Source organism: Chaetodon trifascialis, chromosome 3, assembly GCF_039877785.1.
Source record: "Chaetodon trifascialis isolate fChaTrf1 chromosome 3, fChaTrf1.hap1, whole genome shotgun sequence".
Lineage (NCBI taxonomy): Eukaryota > Metazoa > Chordata > Actinopteri > Chaetodontiformes > Chaetodontidae > Chaetodon > Chaetodon trifascialis.
In genome coordinates, this window is record NC_092058.1 from 17,112,314 (window position 1) to 17,138,611 (window position 26,298).

A 26,298-nucleotide genomic window follows, 5' to 3' on the forward strand; every position below is an offset into this window, starting at 1 on the left:
TGGACTTTTCATGTGTTGATTGAACAACAATTTTTGAATAAAAGTTTTCTCACCGACAGTCAGTGTCTGCGTTGTGGAAATTACTTTGTAATTTGTCACATTTATGCCAAGAAAAGCCTGAAAAATGGTGTCAATATTTACATGTACAGTGCTTGTTCTTAAAATAATAGTGTATATTTTCTTGTGACGTATTCTACGTGACCTTTGTGCATGCATCTGTATGTATCAGATGACTGACGTACATTCAAAGTGAGAAAACGTTGATATTATTTAGAAGAAAAAAAAAAAAAAAAAAAAACCTTCAGCAGTTGATATGCATTTTAGTTAAAACATGAAACGGATGAGCACGCCAGAAACATGGAACAAACTGCGGCCAAGGAGCAGGTGCATCTAGTGTGTTTTCTACAGGGGGCGCTGTTTCAGACTCTGCCCATCTTCATGACCCGGAAACACTATTCCTCGAGGTCATTTGGCATCGCGGCTCCAACATGGCGGTGAATCTGACAGACCTCTCCCTGCCTCAGTTAGAGGGACTGAAAACCCAACTAGATCAGGTAATAGGGAAAGTTTGCATTGTTTGTGTTGTTACGGTGTTCTTTGACTTTGTGAGGCCAATAATCTGGATGAGAACGGGAGGGTGGAGCGGCTAGCTAGCACATCCGATGCTAACGGTACAAACGTTAGTTAGCTAAATATCCAGTCACCCGGTGTGTAACGTGTTTGCATCCCGTCATCGTTTCACGCATCCCGACAAGATTAAAACATGCTTTGAAATGTTTGGTGTGGACACACTTTGTTATTCTCATGCTCTGTCAGTGCCTGTGAGTTAACGACCACGTTTTTGTTGGATTTACATAGCTGACGGGTGGGGTTTTCTATACATTGGATTTGATCTCTTTGTTGTTTTGTGTATTTTAATGCTTCGCAGGAGATTGAGTTCTTGGCGTCTTCAATAGGTCAGCTCAAAGTTGTCCAGACCAAGTATGTTGAAGCAAAAGATAGTTTGAACGTCCTGAACAAGAACAACAAAGGTGAGTAAACGTTTGGTTCTTCCTTTGGTAAATAAAGCTCCCCTCTTCTATATGTTTAAATGGTGAACTTTTATAAAAGTTTCATCTTATCAGTTATTTTAAGTTTTCTCTCCTCTCGCTGTTCATCAATGTGTTGCACACAATCATGCCCAACAACATACATTAAGGTGCAATGTTTGCAATTTCTGCAGCCACCCCATCTGTGGATCTGACTCTGAAGTTGATTATTTGTTCATTTTTTTCCCTTTCTCTCTTCTCCCATGCAGGAAAAGAATTGCTTGTGCCACTTACCAGCTCTGTATCCTTCCTTTACTGTGAAACAACCAGCACTTCATGTTCTGTTGATTTGTGTGATGTGCTTTAAATGATGTGTCTCTTGAGATGTACATACTTGTCCTTGACAGTCCTCCTTCCCAGATGTACGTCCCCGGATCATTAAATGATGTGGAAAATGTTCTAGTGGACGTGGGCACAGGATACTATGTAGAAAAGGCAAATACATTTGAATTTGAAAGTCCATAAATAATTAAATAATCTACAAATGTTTTGCAGAAATGGTTTTGAACATGCTTTGTTGATACTTCACGTTGGTCTGTCTCTGCAGAATGTGGGAGACTCAAAAACGTTCTTCAAACGTAAAATAGACTTCCTCACAAAGCAGATGGAGAAAATTCAGCCAACCCTACAGGAGAAACATGCCATGAAACAAGGTGAGACCACCTACGTTTAGATACTGTGTCTCTGTTTCCCAATTCTTTCATTGGCATCATATTTTGCTAATTCAAAATTCATATATTTTGATGATACAGTTCACCCCATATCTTTTTACTAATGTAGTCAATGTAACAAAGGAAGTCCTTTAAGTTTATAAAGATTTAAATACTAACCTTTGAACTCATTTGAGGGGTTTGTAGTTGGACAGTGGCACATTCATTTTGGCCCTGCGCTGGATTTGAAATTACAACAATACTGAGTTTCTTATAATACTCGAAGTGTTTGCATCCAAATTGGCTAAACGGTGCAGGAATTGTAACATTTTCTGTACATAGTCACTTCAGTTTCAAGGACAGTGTCCTACAGTACAGATCAAATCAGTTTGCATGTAAATATGCAAGATCAGAGCAGTAACGGGAGTACTTCCACATAATTCTTCAGTGTTGTTTATCTTTTTTATCGTCAAGTTTTGTGCTAGATATTGAAGGTCATGTTTGTTTTCTACATTATTGTAATATTAGGTGTTTTCTTACAGGTGAATGAGACATGAGGTTGTTGGATATGGTTAGCAATGATAGTAATTCACTGCGCTCGTAGCACAGTACGCTCCCCCTTAGCCAACAGACTCTCAGTCAGGGGCTAACCCAGTAGCACAAAGCACACACGCACAGAAGTGAGCGGTAACTGCCAGGTTGGGGCATCGAGTCAGACTGAATGGTTCTTTTATGACACCCATTTTGCTTGTGTTTCTATGATTGTGGCATTTAATAGTTTTATGTGTTTAATAAAAGAACCAGTCTTCTCATCACTTAAGCAGCCATCAGGCAGTACAGAAGGAAAGGCATGGGATTTTTCAATTTAATACTTTAAACATCTGGCTTACTCTTGCTGGTTTCTCCAACGTTACCAACCCCAGTTGAAGTTTTGAGTGGAAAATATTCTGTATTTAATAATGATGACACTAATTCAAAGGCAGTCAACAATAACCTCACCATTTTTAGTTCCGAACATATTACACAACTGCTTCTTTTATACACTGTGTTCTGTCTTGCAGCTGTGATTGAAGTAATGAACATGAAGATTCAGCAACTACAACAGAGCCAGCAGTCGTCACAGATGGTTGGGACCAATAAGGCTTAATGAGAACACCTGTTTGAACTCTTCATGACTGGACAGGGAATGTTAAAGTTCTCAGACAAGAAAATGCCCTCCACTAATGTAAAGGGGTCACGTTAAAATACTGAAGTGTTTTTTGTTTTTTTTTTTGTCCGCTAACCTTGTCACCAGTAAATTGTAAGTAGACTGTTGTAATGCTAAAACAATTGTGTACTTTGACAATTTTAAATAAATTGAATTGGGTGTCTAATTAGTTTGTAAAATTAAAGAGGTCACTGTGCATTCAAGGAGCATTTAAGTTTGTTTCATTGCTGTGTATTCATTGCTGAAGTCCACTGCCAAAATGTCTTTTTTTTAAGCATTAGATTAGATTAGGTCCAACATATTGTGGACATATTTATGAATATAAATTAACTGCGTTGTCAAGACAGATTTTACTGCTCTTGGTACGGGAACATATGTGCACATACATGGTTTCACTCTTTCTAATAAAGGCTGCTCTGGTTGAAGATGGACAGTGTTCTCCCATTACATAAGATCACTGGATTCCATCAAGACTGTATACATTGACACAGGTGAGACAAGAGGTCCAAACAGCCACAGGTGAAATAATCTGTGTCTGTAAGGCAGAAGTGAAATCGTGCTGCATAGTAGAATAGTATTTGGTTTGTAAAAGACCCTGTGCAAATCAATTCCAACACAAACGTACAGTTACAGTCCAACAACTGTTTCTACCAACATATACCCAAAACAGGTTCAAGCCACTTCAGCACAAGACTGAAACCAAGCTTTTATACATCTTTAGGCAAGACTTAATCCCATTCCACAGCAGTGATGTATGAAAATTGAAATGTTAAAATGGTTTTAAATTGATGAATTTATATGTATTATAATCCTGTGACTGCAATTTATAGTCACGGTTCTTTATCAGCTCTGAACGGGTCTGTTTTTTAACTAAAGGAATCCCCGTATTTTTTTTCCAATAATACTATTTTGTCAGCGGTGTTCTGCCTTTAACATCCCACAGCACCTGACGTGCTGTTCTGAGAAAACTGGCGCAACGTTGAAACATGATTCATACGTTTCAGTTTCACGTGAGCCTTCTGATTGGCGGGACATCAAACTCTTTAAATAGGACTGGAACATAGAGTTTAAAGGGGTAGCAGTTCAAACTGTTCTCGGTCGTGGACTTGAGAGCTCCGTTGCTGATGCAAGACTGAATGTCTGAATTTCGGTCATATCAGTTCCTAAGTTTATCTGGGGGTGAAGTCCTCTCCACTCAGTCTGGGAATAACACCGACCAGTGTGCAGCCACAAACACTGACTAATCCGTGAAACATAAATCACACAGAGCAACAACTCATCGTTACTATAAGCTGAAGGCAGGTCTCTCCTCCTGATGCCGGACTGTCCCTTCGGATATCGCGGTCGGTTGTTGCTACGCTGCGCTCTTAGCACTGATGTTGCCGGGGAGGTAGCTGGAGGTGGAGGCGGAGTGCAGCCTGTTGGGACGGACGGTGGCAGACAGAGGACGCAGCTGTCACAGCGGTGCCTCGAGGCTGAACTGCAGGATGAGGAATTGAGCAGTTGAATATATTTTATCAAATGGGAAACCCCGTTGACTGAAAACAGCGAAACCGTCATTACTGTTGTAAAACCGAGGATTTTAAAGTTGTGGTCCGCGCGGACGCACCATTGGGACTGGAGCACGTTCGGCCGTTTGAACAGCGTTACCGGGGAGACGGTGGTTAAGTGGCGAAAGCGACGACGGTCTACAAGAAATAAGAGCGGTCAGTAATAGTCAAGAGTTAAAGTCTGCTCAGGAGAATTAATCCGACAAGGCATTTAAATCTCCCGGAGTTTAAGCGGACCGCAGAAGAAGACGAGGATCCAGGCAGCATGGTGAGTTTTGGGCCTGGGTAGGGGGTATGTTAGCTAACATGCGACAACCTGTTTGAGTCCTTTATCCCGTTTCGTGCTGTGTGAAGCTTGACCAAGCAAGCTTTACTCTCTCGTACCAAGTTAACTTAAAGCTTTACTTTTAATCAGCGCTCACGCTCTGAACCATGGCTGTTATTATTTACATGGACACTTAATGAGTCACTGTCAAACAATTTAGCTTAGGGTTAAGAGTGTAAAGAAAGGCCGGTTCTGACTGGTCTGCTAGTAAACTTAAGCTAGTTAGCCAAATGCAGGTATGTAAGGTGTCACTAGTCATAATATGGGAGACGTCGAAAAATTCAACAATCTCAATCTTCTAACATGCGTTAAAGATCATGTTGAATTGGGGAATACTGTGACATTTCGCTCCATTACAATTTGCATTAAACGTTTAATTTAATCTCCCTACGTCCCATGTGTACCAATGGTACTGCACGTGATTTGTGTTAGATGTTAGCTGTTACACAACTGTAGCTAAATGGCTATCAAAGAGTTCCATGATAAAGGTCACGGCGGTAAGACAAACCACGGGGTCGTCAGTTTTAAAAGATTTATGTGGGGACGATTTATCAATTTACCATTAACGCCATATGTCTATAATCAGCACTGCTTGATCAGGCTTAAAGAGGAACGAATGTCGTAGCCTATTTTAAGTTGCACGGGCACGTTGGCACCATGTGCTCTTTTCTTCCCGATCGCCCGACCTCTCTGCTTCACTACAAAACCAGAGCCACTAAATTGTAAGCATACACTGTATATCACCAGACAGAACGGTGTGAAAGGGTTTGAGATTCATATTCATATGCTGATATTGAAGCACACTCGAGGTTTTGAAGTGGATGACAGGTCAAAGTGCCTTGTTCGAGTCACGCTGAAGCTCAGAGGTGGATTTGCGCCATGTATGGTTACATGTGACCGTTTGAGAGGCGGGGCGAGAGCGATAAGGAAGCCAATGACAACGCAAACTCACGGTTTGTTTGTGAGTGCTGAGCTGAGGCCTTGCTAAGAAAAGTGGATTAGAGGACTTCAGATAAACTAGCTTCATTCACTGGTTTGACTATGATATGACTCGCTCCGTTACTCTAATGGACTTCTGAAATTTGTGCAAGTCTTAATACAGTTATTTTGATTTATATATATATATATATATATATATATATATATATATATATATATATATATATATATATATATATATATATATATATGAGATGTGTGAATGGCTTGCAACATGTAAAAATAATTTTAATTACTTGGTATTGCATGCTGAAGGTGCCCAGATTTCCTATCTGTCTTTATATAGTTTATATATATATATGAGAGAGAGATTTTGTTTTTGTTGAGTGACTGATGTAAAACAGCCTATCTTGTTTTGAAGTGAGGAGTTTAAATTTTCAACATTACCTGTCATGTGGAAGGCATGCACATAAGCAGCGATTCTCAAGAGGCTTGTGTATTTGATTGGTTGGTTAATGTTGTAGGATTGTGCTTTTGCAACGATACAGTATTTTACCTACTAGTTTATACACCACACCACCTGGAAATTTCACACTACACACAACATTTTAAAAATATCAATGGAAAATTGTTCTCTCTCCACAACTCTGCCAGTCTAGTCTCTAAATCCTGTCTCCACCTTTGGAAACTAAAAAAAAAAATCTTTTTAAAAATCTCATCGTATCAAAACACTGCTTTCCTGTTCTAACTAATACCGTTCTTACTGTAAGGCCTGCACCCTAAACTATTATCTGTAGCTCACAGTGTATTCTTATACCCATGTAGGTTACCACAAAAGGAGCAGGTCTGAACCCCAACGCTAAAGTGTTCCAAGCGATCCCTGCCCATCAGAATGACATTCCAGAGGGGACGGAGGATTCTCCTTGGCCGTTGACCTACCCTACTCCCCCTGAGATGACCGATGGTATCAGCTTATTCAGCTCTGCATGCAGAAAATGTTTTCAAACTTCAGTTGATCTCTGTCTTCACTTCACCTAAATTCATCATTAATGTAGACAAAACTGCTGTCTCTTCTGTACTTGTACGGCACTAAAGTATGGTGATAGAGAATGACACGTATAGGCATGTGGAGTGTTTTAGTAATGGCAAGATGATTACAAATAGATGTGTCAATTGAGGAAATCATTGTAATTATGTTGTCAGAGTTGCGCAGCACAGATAAAGCATGACAAAGCTTGTTTAGAGTATTAGATGTCTCAACCAGACAGTTATTTCACAACTATTTTGTGATTGCCTCCTCTATCTTAGGTAACGTAGACGTTCCTTCTTCAGGGGGAAAAGGATATGATGCTGAATATTCTGACAGTGCTGCTGACTATGCCGTGGTACCCACAGAGAGCATTATGAATGGCACTGACCACCCTGACTTGAGCTATTTAGTCTTTGATCCACAATGTGAGTCAACCGTAGACTGTGATGTTTCTAAGGAACAACCGATGTCTGAGGAGAGCCTAAGAGACCATTTGAAGAAACAGCTTGAGTTCTGCTTTTCTAGGTGAGTAGCATTGAAGTCCTTCTTTTAAAACCACAAATTACAATGAAGATAGTAATTTCTGAAACTGCTCCAGTATTGAGCGAGAGCGCTGCAATGCAGGTGTTTGCTGGTGTCTTCTAAAAGTGCTTGCTTTTACCCACAGATTGTTATTCTCAGTGTCTGACAACATTATGGAAAGGATCCCTACAGAGATAGACCTTTCTGATTGAAAGATTCTTTTTGGCCAAACAGAAGCAGCTGCTACATTGTGTTTTTGTCTTTGTAAAACACATTTCTTTCAAACTTGACAGAAACAAAATAAAACTGACAAAACCCTTGTTTTTTTGTTTGTCTTTCCACTGCTCAAACAATCAGTGAACCCTTAATTTACTGAAATCAGGACAGGAGTAAGAGAGGACAGGGATAAGAGGAGCAGCGTGAGGAAAAGACACGCAGAGCTGAAATTATTTCAATTCTTACTCTGCAATTACTTAAACTGAAAATCATGACTGGAGAGAGTGAATTATGTTGGACTTCTACTGATTTTCTTTGTAAAAAACTGCTAATTATCGGGCAACAGAAACCCAGCTCCCAGTAGGCACTGATGAAGTGACAGGTAGTTGTGATGTAGCTTTCATTTGTGAGAGCTGTTCAGCAGTTGATGGTCAAAGCTAGCTTGTCTGCCCTGGCTAGCTTGACTTTTAGCTCATCCTTCTCCTTAAAGTGTTTTTTAATGAGTTTTGTCACAGTAGCTTGATGGCGTAAACCTACTTGTGCTCAAGGTACCAAATTAGCTGTTTGAATCCCTCACCCCCTACCACACTGATTGGCAGCAGTATGAATCAGCACACACCTACACATGTTACAGTGGTTTACCATAAAAGTCTGAAGCAATTCATATATGATGAAGAGAAGGATTGATTCTGTCTTGTTTTTTGTCAGGTGTTCTAATGTGAGATGTAAGATCTTCAAAATTATTCCTTTAATTTGGTAGAAAAGGTATAAAGCAAAGACATTTTGGCTGGTGTTTTCAGTCCAATGTTATGTGTGTTTGCAGAGAGAACCTGTCTAAGGACCTGTACCTGATATCCCAGATGGACAGTGACCAGTTTGTTCCCATCTGGACCATTGCATGCATGGAGGACATCAAAGCCCTTACTACAGACATGGACCTCATTCTGGATGTACTGCGAGGTATCAGTGCTGCCGTTCTCTATTTGTGTGAAATCCTCACAGGTTCTCTGACATTTTAGTTTACAGTCTGAATCCACATGCTTGTCACTTCTGCTATCCGTTAACTCCTAGCTGACCAATCAATCACTTTTTGCTATGCATGTTTTTTATAATAGTTCTCCTGAAAAGGGTTTTTGTTGTGTTGAAGGACACAGAAAAATAAAATGCTGTAGAAGGGGCCTATTCCCCAGTATCACCCTACTGTATGTAACTGTGTTAGGACCCACCGAGTTTCTTCTGCATGATGAAGCCACTTATATTCAGGTTGTGTCTTTGTTACAGCCTCTCCCATGGTACAAGTTGATGAAACTGGAGAGAAGGTTCGGCCAAACCACAGTCGCTGCATCATTATTCTGAGAGAGGTGGCAGAGACTACGCCGGTTGAGGTAAGGAAGTTCCATACTGCATACTAAACACAGTCTGCCAACACCCACCCATCTCACTGTACAGTTGAGGTACTGCATTGTGCCTGCTTACACCATGACTAGTCAAAGCTGCTGACAAGTTGGTAATAGACAGTGACACAGTACCTGCCTCACTGCATTCTGATGTTAAAACTTTGTGGATTCATTTGTTATAATTTGTTGCTCACAGCATGTTATCACAGAGCATCCAGGGTGGGGAGATGTTCAGGGAATTTTGGTGGTTTAATACAAAGATTCGACTATTCCTTTTTTTTTTTCTTTTTTTTTTTTGCTGTTGCTCCTGCTGTTGCTCCTGCATTGCTCTGTGTACAACATAAAAAAAACGAAACATAAGTGCATTGATTCGACAGACAAATTGTGAGTTGACTTGGGGTCTTGTAACACTGTGAGTTCAGTGTTGGAGGCAGAAATGCTTAATTAGTGCCTTGCGTTTGTTTACAGGAAGTGGAGGCTCTTTTTAAGAGCGAAAACTGCCCAAAAGTGTTAAGTGCTGAGTTTGCACACAACAGCAACTGGTACATAACATTTCAGTCTGATATGGATGCACAACAGGTAAGTCTACACATTAATAACCACTTGGCTTATTTTTGACCAATTTGCTGTACGAACCTGAAGTGAAAATACAGTCACATTTTTAGAAGACTGCTTATTTTACATTAGCATGCCAGATATTCTATTGACATTGGAAATTTACAGTCTAACTTTTCTTTAGATTTGGCTGTCACTTGCTATGATTCTGTTATTATTTTAAACCAGAGGTGACCTCTATGACCTTGGTGCATTTGCAAGATTTGGAATTGATCAGTTGTGATTATAATGACCTGTTCACTGTGTTAAATGCAGTATTTAAGGGGGAAATGCTATCAAGAATTTGTGTGACTTAGAGCAATTACAGTACAGCAACTCCATCTTAATGTGTGCAAGTGACAAGTTTACAGTTAAAAGCTCTGAATATGACGGTAGTGTTCTGGGAGTGAGGGGTCAGGGGAGCTTTTAACATTTGAAAGGAAAAACATGCATTTTGCAGTATTGTGATTATTTGGTTCTTTTCAGGCTTTCAGATATCTAAGAGAGGAAGTGAAAATGTTCCAGGGGAAGCCAATCATGGTGAGTTCTGTCACTGAAATGCTTAACCAGTAGTGGACTTTATTACTCACTGACTCCTTGGTATGCTGCTATGTTAAGTTTTTATCTCAGGCTGGATCACTCCTTCTTATTGGTTCAAATTTAGACAGTATTATGGAACCCAGCAGGCCTTGTGTTACACAAGACTAGTTGTGTTGTCAGCTGCCACGTCACTACTCTCTACATTGCTCCCTACAGTGTTTGGCTAAGCCGTAGCCTCTGGAGTGACCTTGGGATTTGTGTGTATAGAGACTTGATAAGCAAGAATGTGTTTGTCAGAACTGCCATACACCTATATCTCCAGACAGTTTGATTGCCCTTCTTATCAAAATGTGACATTTACCTTTAACATTCCAGGTTTCTAAAACATCCTTTTTTTTTTTTAGCTGGACTTTGATTTGACCTTGCCCTCTTTTTTTCCCCTGATAAAACAAATGAGGCTATGATGTAATGTTCTGTCTAAACCCCAGTGATGATCAGTATCGCGCTTGGAAGGACCCATAGGCACTGTGGCTGGCTGGGAGGAACTTTTCATCTGTAGTTCTCTGTCAATCTGTTGTATCTCTGTGTCTACGCTCTCCCTGTACTCTACCACCCTCATCTTCCTTTGCCCCCCCCTTCCTTCCCCATTTCTTTCCTCTAGTCGGTGCAGTGTTTTATGGCCTAATGACCGTGGAATTATGAGATCTGAGGGGACTAAAGGACAATAGACAGAGCAATAGCGCTACTCATCATAGCGGAGGTGCCAAAGCTTCACTCCTAGCAAACGTTCCTGATTCTCTGCTTTCTTTCCCTCCCCAGGCCCGTATTAAGGCCATTAACACATTCTTTGGTAAGAACAGCTTCCGCAGTGTGGACTCAAGCATGTACAGTCAGCATGTCCAACCACAGGCTCAGTATGGCTCCCCAGTCTACATGCAGCAGGTGTACAGCCCTCAGCAGCAGTACCCTGTGTACCCTGTGGTGTCGCCTTCCTGGAACCCTTCTCTCATGCCTTACTTTGAAACACCACTGGTGAGAACCTCAATGTATTGTTCAGAGCATCTCTTAAAGAATAGAAATGCATATGTTCTTTTGACACCATCATAATTTGACTATATCAAGGTGGTCATAGCAGTGCCTGATGCAGTTAATATTCTCTAATATTCTCAGCTACAGTCCATATACAGATGTGTAGTTCACATTTTTCTGGAGCGATCTAATATAGTTTCCTACTGCCGTTGTGCTATCCAGGCACCTTTCCCAAATGGTGGATTCATGAGTGGTTACAGCAGTCCTGGGAACTATGAAGGAAACAGAAACACCCATCGACACATGAGCAGGAACCAGTAGGTGCAAATCATGATGACATGATAATGTTCTCATTCATAGTAATGCTGTCCAGTCCTAAGCCTGATTTATACTTCTGTGTTAAATCTACATACCCTACGCCAGAGCCTGAGATGCACTTCCCTAAAAATTGAACTACATGTTGCTGTGTCGCAGTGTCAGGCTAAAACTTGACTGATGATTGCCAGTCTCTGAGAAACCTCTTTAGGCATACTGTGCATACACTGAGGCTAGATAAATGGCAGAAGTGTGAAACAGCCTTTAATGAGCTATCTTTGATGAAATGAATATAACACTTGGAGCCCTTATGTGGGATATTAAATTGCCTCTCACAGTTTCTGCCTAATTTGAATGAGGACATGATTTATATCACTTAAAAGAAATCACAAATGTTCTTGCCGTTACATTGAGCACATATAAAGCCATTGAAGTTAAAAACCACTGAAATTGACCTCATTAATACATTTAAGATGTTTGAGTTGTGCAGGTTAAGATATCTTTGTTTGTTTGAATTTGGTTCATGTTTTGAAGAATTATGTCGACAGATTATTTTCCATTCAAGAAAAACACAAAGCAGATTTGTAGTTGAGATTACTTGTGTACCTTTTTAGTTTGAGAGGTCTGAAATTTAGAAACAGAATAAGTACAATCACAGTCGACTGCATCCACGAGCTGCTAATCCTGGTCAAACTGATTCTCTTTCCATACCACCATCACAGCCTTTTACTGTGTTTACCCTCTCATATTGTTTAAGTTTGACAGCAGAGCTGACATTCAGTAGTACGAAATTTGTGCCCTTTGTGTGCCCAGAAGCCATGTTAAGGGTCACCCTCTGCCTGGGGACGTGCTCTCTTCTTCCTCTTTGGTTCTTGGGACCCTGATGGATGGCCTGTCTGGTCCCTTGAGTCCACAGCCCCTCCAAACATCAGTGACGCCCACCGGCACCACTTCAGCCACAGTCTCTCTGCCCTCCTTCAGCTTTAAAGACACTTCACCAAATGGATATGTGAGCTTGGCTGGACGGGGCAGGTGAGTGAACATTAACCTGCTTATTAAAATTATGAAGATGAAGATTTACAAACAAGTGTGACAGGCTAATGCACATTTATGCATGTGTGCATTTATGCATGTGTTCTTTGTTGTGAATAATTTTCTGACGTAAAGGACCTGTCTTCATTGTAGGAGAGGAAGCCACAGAGGCATGAGGAGGAAAAGAGAAGATGAACATACCATGGTCAGAACATTTCCTCTTTTACACCCCCCACCCCCATTTTTTTTTACAGTCCAAGGAGTTCCTGAGGGTATCTCCTCATCAAAAAGTTCTGTTAGAGTAGCATTTTTGTGATACGTTTCTTGGAGTGTTTATCTTCCGTTTTGACTAAAAATATCATGAAAATTACAGAGGCCTGTCTCTGTGATGGAGGCTAAGGTACCACCTCCACCAAAGTTTGACCTGGCAGCTTCCAATTTTCCTCCATTGCCGGGATCTGTGGTCAATATACAGGGAGAAACTACGCCGGAGATGCGCCTTTCTGATGTTGTGCGTGGCCTAAAAGTGGCCAACAAGGTAGACATCTTGTCGTCTTTGGATAGTCCTGTAAGCAGCATTTATGTTACAATTATACATTCATTCATTATTTTGAATCCTTGATTATTTCAGTCTGTGAGCCAAGAGGTCAACAAGACTCAACACACAAACATCTCAGAAGATGCTGTGAGCAGACCGGATTCTCTGACTCCAGCTCCTAAACCTGCTCATGTGACAACGCACACAGTGGCACAACCAGTCTCAAGGTTAAGATTACTTAAAGCTAATAAAAATGTCAGCAAATAAGAAGTTTATCCTTGTGGAAACTGACTTAACTTTTACTTTTTATGTCAATTTAGTGTGTCTCCTCCAGTGAAGGGAGAGGATAAAGCTGAACCTCCTATTCCAAAGGGAACAATGCCCTCGTCCACACAGGCTGACTCCCAAGTGGTCTCTGAACAGGCCCCTTCCACCTGTAGCCAGGCTGTTTCTACAGAAGCCCCTTCCTCATCTCCCCCATCTCCAACTTCAGAGCTGGTAAGGCCAGCCTTCTCATCTGGAGTGCCACATTATCTCACAGAAATATCAGCTTATAGCTCACTGTGGATTCAGAGCAAATTACTAAGAGCCACTGAAGTATTGATATGAAGCTTGTATGATATTCCATGTAAAATCTATCTTCCATGTATCAAATATTCAGGTTGCCCACTGGCTTTGAAAAGTTTGTAGCTTGCTCCATTTGTGGGGGGTGGCAGCTGTGGTCAGCTGCGATTCAAAGCAGTTTCAATGGATTCCAAATGTGTTGTAGAGTAGAGGCAAAAAACAGGTCAGATATTTAAAAACATCAAAAGAAACTGCTGTATGATCTCTGCCATTGATCTTAATGGTCAGTGTGTTAATGATGGAGTATTTAAATATTTTCCATCATATAGTCTTCGAGTGAGCTTAGCCTGTGTGTTTTTTGATAATTGTCATCTTGATTTTTACTTTTCACCCATTATTATCTAACCAGGCGTCAAGGAAGCTCAGTTATGCAGAGGTGTGCCAGAGGTTGACGAAGGACCCTCCACCGGCACAACCGCCCTCCCCTCCTGCCTCGTCACCCAGCCAACCCCTGCAAGAGCTCAAGGTCAACAGGGTTGAGGAGCCACGGCCCAACTCCAAGCGCACTACAGACAAACCAGAGAAATCCGGAGACAACCGGCCTCCTCGTCAACCATTACGCTCCTTCAGAGGGGCAAATGGCCAGGTTAAATTTGGAAGTGCAGGGTTGAAAATTCGAGAGCATCAGCGAGGCCTGAATACTGGCAAACCATTTTCTCCACAGCGGGGAGCCAGACGCAGTGGCAAAGAGCAGAACATTCCCCCAAGATCACCAAAATAACTCATGTAAAGGAAACAAAAGGAAAACATGAACTGAAGCAGAGGAAAACTAAATATATGTAAATATATAATATATGTAAATAGACAGATGAATATATTCATTGGACAGATTTTGTCACATAATCTCTTAACATTGTTGCTGAAATTTTTTGGATAGATATCCCTTTTAAGTAAAACATACTTAAGGTAATATCACCATGATGTTATCAAAAAATCTGTAGCGTGTTTGTACATTTATGTATGTGTTTGAGAGTGTGAGAAGGAGAAAGAGGGATCTTATTACTTTCATAGTCTAACATTTAGTAAATGTTGTCAACAAAGTGACAGTAAGGTCTATTTGATTTCCATCTGGCTGGCTATTGCTGTCATATGATTCATCTTGAGCTCTTTTATTGAATATGTTTTTTTTGTTGAAATCAAGGATATATGACTACTTATGAAATGGAAGATGTCGAATCTGTGGCAGAATAATAGAAACGACAGAGTGTGTGATTCACTACAGAAGGTTTGGATTCTGACTTGGATAATGAATCTTGCTCTACAAATGATGCTGATGAATACTAAGTTGCATATATGCAGAACATAGCGTCTTGTAATGATTGTAATCGTTCAATATTTTGCCAGTAGCTGTCTTTGTGTCATTTGAAATGAAATGTGTACTGGAGTAGATCCTTTTGTTTTTGTAGGTTTCATTTCTGGCTTTTGGTCTCATTGAACTCACTCGCCAGTTAAAATTTTCAGTATCAGGGAAGTTTTTAGACTGGGATCATAGATGTTGCAAAAATCAGGTGTACCTCATTGGTGAATACCATTTGCATGTGAATTCCTAAAGCATATTGGATGATCTGAGGAACCTCGGCAGCAGAAATTAGATTTTCGACTGCAATAGAAATAGCTGAAACTTGCCTGCAGCATCTGTTTTGACTAGATACATACATCTTTCGATGAATGTAGTCCTTGTGGCATGAAACCACTTATGAGTTTGATTTTGTCCATATGTAGTAGCTTTCTTTTGTGTGTATATACAGATTTATTTTTGATTTGGGTTGTTAACCTACTTGTTTTCCTGCTGTAGAGAAGTTTAACTTTCTGCTCATTTGATGTTTTTTCTTTCATGGTATTCAATGTTTCTTTAGTATTTGTGAATTGGTGTGTGGACTAATGTGAGAGAAGATACTTTTATTATGTTTATTGACAACTGAATTAGATACTGATTTATACAGCCACTCAACAATGAGTAGAAGATGCCTGTACCTGTAGTGGTGTGAACTGAAATGCATCTTTTGATCTCAAGGATTTTAATCCTTACAGAGGTAAGAAATGGAAAGGTATTGCACAGAAATGCTGTTTGTCCTTAACTGTGTTTCAATTTTGTTTTGTCAGTTCATCCGAATAGTCTGTGGCGTTGCAAATGGAAATCAACAACAGATGGTTGAAGATCAAGAATTACAGATTTTCAGGATTAGGGGATAAAACATTTCCCCATAGATAAGTGTTGCAAGTCCTAGACTTGTAGGGAATTAACTGCATCGTGCAGTATTTTGTTTTTATAATCAGAAGATCACAATCGTTTTCTGTGTGTTTATATAAATCTGTGTATGTCTGTGTTTGACGGTGTAAACTTGTGTAGAAGAAAAAGGTTGCTTCAGGTTATGTGGAATTATTGTCTCAAACCAAACCTGCAGTGCCTTAACAGTGTTTAAGTTTAGTATAAAGAGTGCAAGAATTTGAGCTCATATATTTGTCACACTGAACAAGGCTGGTTAGTTAGTCATCAAAATACAACATGATCAATTAATGACACCCAGAGACACTAGATCCTCCAGCGTATATATCTCAGTTTAATATAGGTGCAACTGCAAGGCTGGTGCTGGTGGAAGTGGAGCTTTATGTGTGCGTGCATGCTTGTTTGTCCATTATGTGTGTATGATACAGTTTATTTTGTTAGCTTGTCAATGTAGTTTCAGTCTTATATCAGAATCTTGCTTATGATGCTCACAATCAATGGGATTGCAATTTTCAGCCAAGTACACACTGGTTTATGAAGTGAATATTTTATTGCTGAACCTGATGTATGAAAATAAAGATTTATTTTTAAACAGTTGATTGTATACTTTGTGTAGGTTTGCGCAAGATCATGTTTATGCACCTGATACAGTAATTGTGCAGTTTTGTATACAGTGAATGTGAGTGAGTCATCAGTCTCTCAAATGTGTGACCTGTTGATGTTTATTTAAACTAGCTATTTGTTCTAGTCAGCACAACTGACAGGACAGTGACAGACATAGACAGCGTCAATATATTAGCACTAGAAAGGATTTGCTAACGGATTTTACATGTCATCTGCCAAGTAACCATCTGTAAATGACCCTAAACATTACATAACTGAGCATTTATGTCTTAGATTCTCCAGTGGGTGTGTTCAGGAGATTTCACTGATGCGTGAGACTAACACAACAGATAATTTATGTAAATATGAATTAAATGTAGCACATTAGAGTGAAAATAAGAGGATATTTAAAAATTATGTTAAACATCATTGCATTTGACAACACTGTTTTTTTCCCCCGATGTAAATCCTGTTACGTAACACTGTGCTAAGTTCAAGCTCTCGCGGTGTTTTGCAAATGGAAGTGTCAGAGTGTCAACAACGGCCAGGCAGCAGCACAGCAGCACTGTCCAGAGCAGGGAGGGGGTAGTGAAGACGCTCTTTAAACGTCGGGTGAGTTCAGTCATATTTCGGATAATTTAACGTCAAATGTGATGTTTTGGCGAAATCTTACCAGTCTGTGTTTATGAAGCATTTGATGTTTCCATTCGACCGTAGCTTAGTTTATGAGCACAGCTAACTTTAGCATTAGCGTGCTAACGTAGATGTTGGCTACTAACTTGGCGGACCTATTAGTGTGAACTCAACAAGGTAAGCTAAACGAAGCTTCGTAGCAGTTAGCTTTAGCTTAGCTAGCGATGTTGTGATTGGTAGCGACACTAAAATGTTCAGTGTTTCAGTGAGGTGTGCCCGAGCGTCTATTAACTGTAACTAGTTTCCATGATGTTTGCTTCCACGTTTGTTACAATGACACGGCTGTCAGGTTTCGGAAATAAAATGTTTTGGCTTGGTTAGCGATAAGGTTATGCTAGCTAAAGGCCCATTCCTCATAAAGTCAGTTAGCCAAAGAATTGGCTGTTTGGGTTAACCTATCCATAGTCCAAAACCTAAGCCACCTAGCTAGCTACATAGCTGAACGACCTCGACAGTGATAGCCAGCTAGCGCCTCTGACTTGATGACATCGTAGAGTAGGTTGCATGGTAGCTTGCTCTGGCTCTGCTGCCTCATCCTTCGCATTTAATGCTAACCGTTAGTCCTCGACCGACCCTGATGCAAATGTCCAATCAGGCCGAAAGTCTTCGGCGTGTTTACCACCTTACCAGTTGTCACCGTCATATGTGTTACCATGTTTTTCTATGTTCTAGGTGGCAGGTGAGCACATGCAATAATGGCGCTAACCAGACCCCTATTCACTGTTCTCAACAGGTGCATGGCATTCATGTTATGCACCTAACTTAAACTCAAACAAATAAGCCTAAATAAGAGATAGTGATGTCTGAATACTTTCTGGTCAACCAGTTGACTCTGGGTAATCGTTGTGAATGTTTTAAAGCCAGTATAGTTTGCATAAAAAAGTCACACCATTGAAATATATAATATAGATATAGCAGCAGCATTCAACCACTACCATTAAAATATTTTGTCTTAGCAACTTCAGCATCAGCTCTTTCATTGCCTACATATACATAAATGAAAAGCCAATATCAATTTGTTATGTTTTTGCTCTATTTTGCAGAACATTCGTCTGAGATGGGGGATGATCGACCTTTTGTATGCACTGCCCCTGGATGTGGGCAGGTATGATTTCTCAATGCATTAATTCATATGCGTTTTACGCAATGTTCTATTTGTTGCTTTTTTTGTCATCTCTTATCACCCAGCTCAGAAATCTGAAACAAATCCTTATTCATAGATTCATCCCTCTTTCTTATTATTACAAGGGCTCACTGCAATTTAGCTTACAGCCACCTTTACAGTTACAGTACTGTACAAATGGCTAAATACATAGACAATGATCAAGCACAAATGAGACTGCATTTATTGTACCCTATCTCTCTGCTGACACCTGTACACAGGGTACACTCGTTGATAACAAAGGTGCTTTTCATCTCACATCATCTATTTGTCAGCAGCACATTAGACACACTGATTTACTTCAACACTAAACTACTATATTTTTCTTATCTGCTGTGTTGCTTTTTGCAGAGATTTACAAATGAAGACCACCTGTCAGTCCATAAACACAAGCATGAAATGACATTAAAGTTCGGCCCTGCCAGAACAGACTCTGTTATCATTGCAGGTAATCACATTAACATTGACTGAAGTATTGTGCTGTATGTTGGAAAGGAGATATTTCTGTCCTGTAAAATAACCAAACCCCCCCCCCCCCCCAAACATTTAATTATTTATTCCAGACCAGACCCCAACACCCACACGTTTTCTGAAGAACTGTGAGGAGGTTGGGCTCTTCAATGAGTTGGCCAGCTCCTTTGAACAAGAGTTTTGTAAAGCACATGAAGACGAGCAAAGGACAAAACACCCGGTAAGAAAAAGGATGAATGTATGCATTGAACAAATGGCACACTGTTTCCAAAAGTTATCAGATAAAAATTATATTACTGTTATTATTTCAGATGATTCAAAAAGCTATGTTCACCTTTTCTTCTCTGCTCTAAGGCTGCACCTTTACAAACACCATCTGAAGTTAAAATTGAGAATGAGGGTCCTTTACAAGTTGATTCTTCCTCTCCTGGAAGTCCAGATTCCTCTTCCAGCATGTCAGATGACAGTAGAGACTCAAGGGTGAGAGGCAAGGTACAATGCATTGCCACAAACTGCTTGTGTGTGGTCAGTAAGCTGGTTTACAGATTTGCTTGTAAGACTGATGCCACGTGAACACCAGCAACTAGTTTCCTGTTTATGCAGACAAAATACATTCGTGAATAGAAAATAAAGTATACTGTTAAATTTGTCAACAGGATATTCTCACAAAGCCTGTGGCAAGCTCTGCCCCCACTCCAACCATCGTGCGTCCAGGTTCTCTTCCCCTTCACCTGAGTAATGACTCACTTCACCCGACTCTGCCATCTCCAACATCTGTCATCACACAAGCTCCACCTTCCAACAGACAGCTTGGGTAAACTACAGTGGTTTCCTTTTGTTTGCATCTCTTGGTGTTTGTTGGCTGAGGCTGGTATTTGCAAAAAAAACATAAATTTGAAGTAGTGGCTGAGAAATTGTTCAAAAAAATGAATTCCCCTCACCAACTACCAAGCAAATAACTCATTAACACCAGCCATAAAGGTTGGTGGAGTTGTTTGATATTAGCTTGGTGCGGAAATGTACCTCCGATTAAGTGGAGAGATTCTTCTGAAGGCCATGATTACTTCATGAATACTGTCATTGCAAAGCTGTATGACAGAGGTGTAATTTATTTATTTCTCCATCATCCTCTGCTTCTTGATCAAACAACACATGTGGGACAGGTGTGGGTGGAGGCTAACAGTCCTTTACAGCTCTGTGTTTCTGCATGACTTAGCAAGTCTCGGTAGAAGACTCAAATCAAATCCCTCTTAAAGTGATGCCTTGCCTGCAAATGTTGTTCCCTAACTGCTGTTTCATTGGGACTTGAGGGAGAATGAGAGAATGTCCATTGGTAAAAATTAATTACTTAAATCAACCTGTCTCTCAGACTGTATTTTGCCAATGGGCACAGAATGGAGGAACAGGCATTAACAACAAATATCTGATTTCTGTCAACAGCTCCCCAACAAGCTCTTATCCATTGGTGAGGCACCTCCCCAATGGGCAGACAGTCCCTCTCCTGCCCAGTCCTCTGCAGATAACCTCAGTCATATCTGTAAGCCATTTTAAAAACTTGGAAAACAAATGTAACAGATTTAGCTTTTCAAATTATTTTTTATTTAGCATATCCCATCTCACTCTTTTTCTCTCTCTGTCTCAATCTCTGTCTCTGTCTCTGTCGGTATTTGTTATGATGTGGAGCTTGCAAGGCCAGTGAACTCAGTGCCTAACATCCCTGGGATTCCAGGACCTCCAGTTGGCGGGGCCAGCAGTGGGTCATCGTCCCCATCTGGGTATAGTCTGCACTCAGAGACCAAGATGGTGAGATCATCAATCATGTCGGCATCATTTTGTACCATGCTGCCTGTGAAAAACAATGTTTTCACTTAAATAAACAATGTTTTTGCACACTAAATGTGCTGTATGACGCACAATAAAACAATTTTTTATAGCTCTTTTTGTGAGCTTAACCTTAAATGACCTACATGGAGGGTTATCTGTGTGTCTTTGTAGCGGCTGAAAGCAGCTCTAACCCATCAGGGCACAGCAGCACAAGATGGGGCTGGTGGGGGTGCAGGATCCATCCCTGCTGTCCCCCAGCGGCAGGAACAAAGCCAGCAACCGTCTCAGAACTCTGATGCACCATCACCTGCCCAACCCCAGGTAATGCACATCCTGCTTAAATACAGATCTTATCCAGAATAAGACACATAAGCCGACAGTGTAGAGAAACCTTTGATTGACATGAATGTATACGACAATGACACGGGCCCCTAAAGTAAACACTCATCAAACACTCAACACTTAGCTTAAATGAGGGGAGTTTGGAACATATTGAACATATACCGCAGACAGCAACGATCACTGGACTGCACTGTATTGAAGGTGTTTGCAAATCATTATTTTCTGTACTATGTTAACATCACCATCTTAAGATACATTATTGGATTCACTTGGGTTCTTCACTGGTCTTTGTTTCAAGCATGGATTTCACCCACAAATGTGTTAATGGTACCACCAACAAAGGTGTTCATAGAGAACGACAGTGTAATGATCATAATGTGTGCTCCTGTTTCTGAGCCAACACAAATATACACTGAAACATTGAACATTATGTGATGTTTGTGCATTTTGAGGAAAAGCACATTTCAAATCTTCGTTTGATCTTTGTGACCATATGTTTCTGTAATTCAACATGGACATGCACTCAGGACATGCGTGTAGCCTAAAAGTTCCCCCGTCTCGTTCCCCAGGTGTCCCCTGCTCAGCCAACAGGAGGCCGGCGGCGGCGGGCTACAGAGATGGACCCCGATGAGAGAAGGCAGCGTTTTCTGGAGCGAAACCGTGCTGCTGCCTCCCGCTGTAGGCAAAAACGAAAGCTTTGGGTTAACTCTCTGGAGAAGAAGGCTGATGATCTTGCCAACATGAATGTCTCCCTGACGGTGAGTTTTCCATTTCGCTGTCACTTCTATAAGGAACTCTGATAATATGACAAGACAGGGCATGATGTTGGGAATGATTGCATGTGTTTTGTGTTGCCATCAGAATGAAGTTACTCTACTGAGGAATGAGGTGGCACAGCTGAAGCAGCTCCTCCTGGCCCACAAAGATTGCCCTGTCACCGTTATGCAGAAGAAGGCAGCTTTCTTAGGTAAGCATTTCAGATCAAGAACTGACCGACGAGCTTCCTGCTTTTTATCGCTTCTTTTGTCAGGATCCATCCATCATCTCATCCATCTAATGTATTCTTTTTACTCGCTCACCTCTCTAAGGGTGAATGTATCTGTCTCTGTCTCTAGCTGCAGGAGGAGAGGAAACCTCGAGGGACACTTCAACTGAATCCATCGGCTCCCCGGCGGCAGTTATCCAGCAAGGGCCATCACCACCCGCCTCGGCCTCCAGTCCAGGGGCCACCATCAACGGACTGAGCGTCCGCGCTGCAGAGGCAGTGGCTATGTCAGTCTTGGCCGGCATGGGATCGGGCCAGCCGGGAGGGATTGTCATGGCAACACAGTCACAGTCAGCTCCAAGATGATGTGCTGACGCGGGTAGCCAGTACAAACTCGAGTGGCATTTGGAGGCCGGACTGATGCAAAGTGTTTGAAAAGAGGGACCCCCCACCCCAGACTAAGATACTCTCCTCCCCTCACAGCCAATGATAATCACACAAAGACATGGCACAGTGCCTCCGTCAACCCTCCAGTCCCAGCAGGCTCCCTATTCAGAGAAGCTTCGTCACTCTGTATGTAAATATGAATAACACATCGGACACTCACTCTGCAGGGTTTGGGGTCATTTCTTGTTCATTTATGACAGTTAAGATTGGGGCAACAAGTATGAATGGAAATGTCAAAATCGTGTATCATTTCTTTTCATCTCACCTAAAAATGCAGCATCAGTCCAACTTTGTCCCCACACGCCGGCTGTGATGAGGTTGGTTGCTTTCCAGGCTGACAATTTTTCTTGTATTTTTCAATTGTAGGAAAATCATTTAATGCCCAATTCTAGTCGTTGACATCATGTTTTGCTGATGCAGTGAAAGTATGGTAAGAGATTGGCTGGCTGGCAGATTGCAGTAAAAGGCAGCCTGGAAAGAGTTTCTAATGCTCTTTGTTTACTTTTCAACCTGTCCTTTGGTTTTTAGTCAGTTCTTAAATACACATGATGGTTTAGTCAGCCGCATAACAAACCAAATTGTAGATGTGTACACAGTTTACCCTGTGAGTGTGTGCCTGACTTTTTTACCACCCTTTCTAAGCCATTTGGAATGGATGTCATTACATTAGTCGTGTATGTATCAAATCCTATTGACTGCATGGATTACTCAAGGCTGAAGAATACCACTGTTTGTTTGTGCTTCATTGTACTATCACTGTTTATTGATTTGCTTTTCTTCTATTTTATAACATGAAATTATTGATACATAAATTGTCCTTTTTATGTAAGGATTCCATCCTCAGCCCTAATGTAATACACTTGAAATGGTTAGCTTTAGAAGGCCTTTAAATGATAATCAGACATAATTTTAAATAATTTACCCTGGCATTTCAGTTGAGGAAAGAGTAGTGCAATATATTTTTCTATTGAATATCAATGTTCTTGCATTTAGCTGACACGTATAGTCCAGCTGCTGAGAGGAGTTTGGTCTATTTCAGTTGAAAGCATAAGTTATGAGGTGATGAGAAAATGTGAAGATGAGTGTTCTTGAATGAATGAGATTGGTGATTAGTGCACATCTGTAGAGGATTACAGTTGTCCTAGTCTTGTATCATGAAGTAGAGTTAAGATTTGTGCAAGGTGCTTCTTTTGAAATGTAAGTTTTGAAATGCAAATTATTTTATACTGCATTGTACTTCCAGGACTATCATGTTTTTTTCCCTTGTCACTCTTTTTTTTTAATGTCATTGTTTTATGATGTTTATTTTTTTCTGTGGAAATGTTAGGCTTTTTCCCATTGTGTGATAGTATGTCCCTTTATTTTGTTTAAGAGGATAGATGTCTTTTACATGTTTAACAGAGGTTGAACCACGCGAAAAAAATGTCTCGAAGATTCCTGTATGGAGTGAGTTTGTCAAATACTCAGGCCTCAAGATGGGAAAAATTACTTGTGTATAGTCTCAACTAATGAATAAGTTGTCTCGGGCGAATAATAAAATAACTTAATGAAAAAGAAACCCCTACGTTGTGCCTCTCATGCATTACATCCGAGTCACAGAGCTAAGCATTCATTATCCAAAAGAATCTCATATATATATATATATACACACACACACACACACACACACATATATATATATATATAACCAGTGATCTTTGAAAAACCCAAAAGATTGCCCTGGCAAACTGGAACTCGCCCAATTCACAGTGTGTAAATCAGATTTTATGATCCACGCTTGATTTGGCATCGGGTTTTTACACCAGATCTTTCCTGATGCAACTGGACCCATCGATCTGGGCGTGCGAGTGGCAATTAGGAATGCACTGGCTTGTGCACTGTGAGACAGGTTACTAACAGTGATGAACTCCAAGAATCATTAGCAACTCTGCAGTTCCTTTCAGCCCTGTGATGTGTTTTAGTGTCTTTCAGCTAACTGTTTTGTTCCAAACAACTTTACTGTGTTGGTTAAGTCTCACTGCTTTCATTGTGTCATTTTTTTGGCCAAAGCAGGCAGCCGTTAAAAAAGCTCTGAATCCTACATATAATAACTTCCCACCCTGACGAGCAGACAGACAAAGTTAATGAATACCTGATCAACATAGTAGCGCTTTTAGTAGTGAAAGAGACAGGTGTTTCCCTCAAGAGTTGCTGAATAGTAGAAAAAGCATGATGACCAGAAAATCTAAATAAATGCTAATGCTGCCCTGCTGGATGTGTAAATACCGACATTATGCGGGTAAGTTTGCTATATTTAATTGAAGAGTTGATAAAACGCCACTGTTGTGTGTACTTGTCTGCCCCCTTGTGGTCAAAAATTCAATTACTGCCGATTTTAAACTCCTCTAACCACCTGGACAAAATATTTTTAACTTGTTTCCTAAAAATATGAACACAAAACTTGATATAATAGCACAATAGCCAATGATGTGCCTAAACACCAACATAAATTAATGTAACTGATCATTGCACAAGTTACTTCCGGCCGCCATCTATGTTTGGTCAGGTAACAGTAGCCGACTTGAAAAATGGGTTCAAAGTCTTAAACTGTGCAGCAGAGGAATATTTTTCACCCAAATGCTCTAATGATACTTTGAACGTACTGAAAATACATCCAGAACAGCAGCAATAATTGTTAAAATCAATCTTAGGAGTTTTCATAGAGGTAGGATAATTATTTACCTGGAAGTCAGAAACCTCCAGAGGTTTCTACTGGCGAAAAGTAATTAAACACATTTACTCAGTGACTGCACTTAAATACAAATCTGACTATTTCCATTTTGTGTTATTTTATACTTATCATTTCATGTGGAAATATTGAACATTTTACTTTACCAGTGAGTTAGCTAACGTTAGCTACATTGACAAACTTGCACGTGTCATCGTTAGTAATAAAAACAATAGTGTAATATTTAATAATAGTATAACGCTGAGAGAGGAGCCACTCTGAGTACTTTTACGTTTGATACTGTAAGTACATTTTCCTGATAATATTGCCGTACTTATTTTGATTTTTACGTGATTTTATATTTCGTCTTTAGACTACTTGTACTGAGTACTTCCTGCACCACCGCCAGCCCCCCGGGGGGAGGCGGCAGGTGAGTTGGATCTGGAGAGCTTTTTCTCCGCTCAGCTGTAAAAACACAACAGCAGAGGGAGCAGGGAGTCTGCTGTATCCCACTATCCTGTCACAGCAATTACCATCAGCCCCGGTCATGTGACTGACAGACTCCTCTGGCGAGTTGTTCCCATCTCCCACAGTCATGGCGGTGTCGGGGAGTCGCGAAGATGGAGTAAACACCACCACCGCTACTACATCTTGATTTTATTCCTTAGCTTCATGCTGGACTGTGCCCGCTGTCATCCGAGATATCGCAAACATCCCGCAGGCTGCTCTGCTCCCGACGATGGCCGACCGCGGCGTTGATCTGTCGGCTCTGCCTAAAGAGGTCAGGGACCAGCTGGCGGAGTTGGATCTGGAGCTATCCGAAGGTAAGCTTTCCATACAGCGGGTTTAATAGTTTGAGCTGCGACGGTAATGGACGCAAACGCCAAGTTAAGTGTGGCTCTTGAGCGTGTTTATGTGGAATCAGCCTCAAACGGAGCGCCTTGTGTCAGCTGGGTGAGACTCAGGGCTGCTGCAGTGTATCTGAGCACGACTACAACAAATGATGAAAACACACTGACCTCCTTTTCAAGCAGTCATCTCTCTGTCAAGTAGCACTGCTGCTTGTATAGTACACAGAGGCATTCCTTTGCATTGATTGCGACACATGCTGTGAAGAAATGTCTGTTTTTGTTCCTGATTTCGCATGTTTCAGTCTTTCCTCCCCTCCATTTTCTTGTTTTGATCCACCTTATCTGTCTGCAAACATGTCACACATTGCTCATCATCACAGATATACAAGC

At 40.8% G+C, this 26,298-nt stretch overlaps 4 protein-coding genes across 8 annotated transcripts in view; all 4 read left to right on the forward strand.

Annotated features, from left to right (window-relative positions):
* The first annotated feature begins 440 nt into the window (after positions 1-440).
* On the forward strand, positions 441-3,370 carry pfdn5 (prefoldin 5). Its single transcript, XM_070958989.1, has 6 exons — positions 441-554; positions 929-1,031; positions 1,298-1,329; positions 1,449-1,523; positions 1,636-1,741; positions 2,800-3,370. Exons 1-6 carry the CDS (start codon positions 489-491, stop codon positions 2,883-2,885), a joined length of 468 nt encoding a protein of 155 aa, XP_070815090.1. The 5' UTR covers positions 441-488; the 3' UTR covers positions 2,886-3,370.
* A 772-nt stretch (positions 3,371-4,142) lies between these two features.
* Positions 4,143-16,420, forward strand: larp4ab (La ribonucleoprotein 4Ab). Its single transcript, XM_070959418.1, has 15 exons — positions 4,143-4,763; positions 6,585-6,723; positions 7,068-7,314; positions 8,351-8,487; positions 8,809-8,912; positions 9,393-9,503; positions 10,005-10,058; positions 10,878-11,090; positions 11,310-11,404; positions 12,216-12,434; positions 12,588-12,639; positions 12,808-12,972; positions 13,066-13,199; positions 13,293-13,470; positions 13,946-16,420. The coding sequence occupies exons 1-15, from the start codon at positions 4,761-4,763 to the stop codon at positions 14,315-14,317; spliced, it is 2,223 nt and encodes a 740-aa protein (XP_070815519.1). The 5' UTR covers positions 4,143-4,760; the 3' UTR covers positions 14,318-16,420.
* Positions 16,421-16,934: 514 nt separating this feature from the next.
* atf7b (activating transcription factor 7b) lies at positions 16,935-23,914 on the forward strand. Of its 2 annotated transcripts, none has more exons than XM_070959184.1 (12): positions 16,935-17,038; positions 18,163-18,224; positions 18,633-18,729; positions 18,845-18,972; positions 19,107-19,244; positions 19,409-19,566; positions 20,193-20,289; positions 20,436-20,555; positions 20,748-20,897; positions 21,488-21,676; positions 21,780-21,885; positions 22,007-23,914. In XM_070959184.1, the coding sequence occupies exons 2-12, from the start codon at positions 18,177-18,179 to the stop codon at positions 22,009-22,011; spliced, it is 1,236 nt and encodes a 411-aa protein (XP_070815285.1). In that variant the 5' UTR covers positions 16,935-17,038; positions 18,163-18,176; the 3' UTR covers positions 22,012-23,914. The 2 variants fall into 2 exon arrangements, with proteins under 2 accessions (XP_070815285.1, XP_070815284.1); XM_070959183.1 differs by having other exon boundaries at positions 16,940-17,038; positions 22,034-23,914.
* A 1,674-nt stretch (positions 23,915-25,588) lies between these two features.
* dip2bb (disco-interacting protein 2 homolog Bb) overlaps positions 25,589-26,298 on the forward strand; it is a 38,273-nt gene continuing 37,563 nt past the window's right edge. For all 4 annotated transcript variants that reach the window (XM_070992540.1, XM_070992558.1, XM_070992550.1 and 1 more), the window contains exon 1: positions 25,589-25,881. In XM_070992540.1, the coding sequence (XP_070848641.1) occupies positions 25,797-25,881 (85 nt within the window). In that variant the 5' untranslated portion in view covers positions 25,589-25,796. The remainder of the gene's footprint in view (positions 25,882-26,298) is intronic.